The sequence below is a fragment of the Tauraco erythrolophus genome, chromosome 28, assembly GCF_009769465.1.
Source record: "Tauraco erythrolophus isolate bTauEry1 chromosome 28, bTauEry1.pri, whole genome shotgun sequence".
NCBI lineage: Eukaryota > Metazoa > Chordata > Aves > Musophagiformes > Musophagidae > Tauraco > Tauraco erythrolophus.
In genome coordinates this window covers 1996928-1997970 of record NC_141492.1, presented here as the reverse complement: position 1 = coordinate 1997970, position 1043 = coordinate 1996928, and the positions used below count along the sequence as shown (strand labels likewise).

Below are 1043 nucleotides of genomic sequence, written 5' to 3'. Positions count from 1 at the left end.
CAGCCCCTGCCACCAACCGGGGCGGGTGCTGGGTGATGGAGAGACAGCCAGGTCCTCTGCCGAGCACCGAACCAAGGACAGGGGCTGGCAGAGGTTGGGTGCGGCTCACCCACCAGCAGGGACCTTCATGGACAAGTAGGGAGATGCTGCTCCTGCCGGCAGCGAGGTTTTCTCCAAAAAACATTCCCGGGAGCGAAGCATCCGGGGTGAGCCGAGGTGAGGCCAACCCTGGCTGGGACCAAGAGTGGCAGGAAGAACTGGGAGCCAAACCCTCGATGCAGGGAAACCACCCAAACAAAGAAGCCTCAGCCAGCAGGTTGCTCCCCAACCCTCCTCTAACCCTCCTCCTCCTCGGTCCCAGCCAGGGCTGTGCCAGAACCCCCCCCGGCCTTGGCCCAAAGTCCACTTTTGCCCCGTGATTGGCCTCCCTGCCCCGAAACCACGCGGCTGAGACCCGACCCCCCCGACCCGGCCGTCCCCACTCACCATCCACCACGTGTTCGCCCTCACGTCGTAGCACAGCTGCCACTTCACCGAGCCCTCGGCCGCCGGCGCCGCCGCCTCCATCACCGCTCGGCTACTCCAGGAGGTACCCGGTGCGATGCCCGCCTCGCCGTGCCATCGCACACCCTTTTTTCCCCGCAAAAAAACCCACTCAGAGCAGCCCCCAAGGCTGGAAGGCACTTGGGGAAGAGCGGCTGGATGGAGGCGAGGAGGGATCCGTGTCCGGAAGTTTTCTCGGCTGCCCCCGGGAGAGGCGGGTCGGCTGCTCTCAGTTGGGCTCGTGGGTGGGCACTGCACAGCAGAGGCTGTGCCAGCAGCCGGGCGCATCTGCAGGACATCGGCGGGATGGAAGGACCCCAGGGGTGGGAAGGGGTGTCCGAGGCTCCGGGGGTTGCTTTGGCTTTGTCCTTCCCAGGGAAGGAGCTGCTGTAGGTATCACCTCCAACCCCCAAGCTCCTGGGTGGGGCACCCCAAAATGCGTCAGGTGCACAGACATGTCCCCGCGTGGCTGATGGGCTCCCATGCCACCGCTTCCACTG

The 1043-nt window shown here is 65.6% G+C and overlaps 1 protein-coding gene across 1 annotated transcript in view; it reads right to left on the bottom strand.

The window, feature by feature from the left end:
* NFIC (nuclear factor I C) overlaps positions 1-567 on the bottom strand; it is a 59058-nt gene extending 58491 nt beyond the window's left edge. The window contains exon 1 of the mRNA XM_086627501.1: positions 483-567. Within this exon, the coding sequence (XP_086483627.1) occupies positions 483-567 (85 nt within the window). The remainder of the gene's footprint in view (positions 1-482) is intronic.
* Positions 568-1043: the final 476 nt, after the last annotated feature.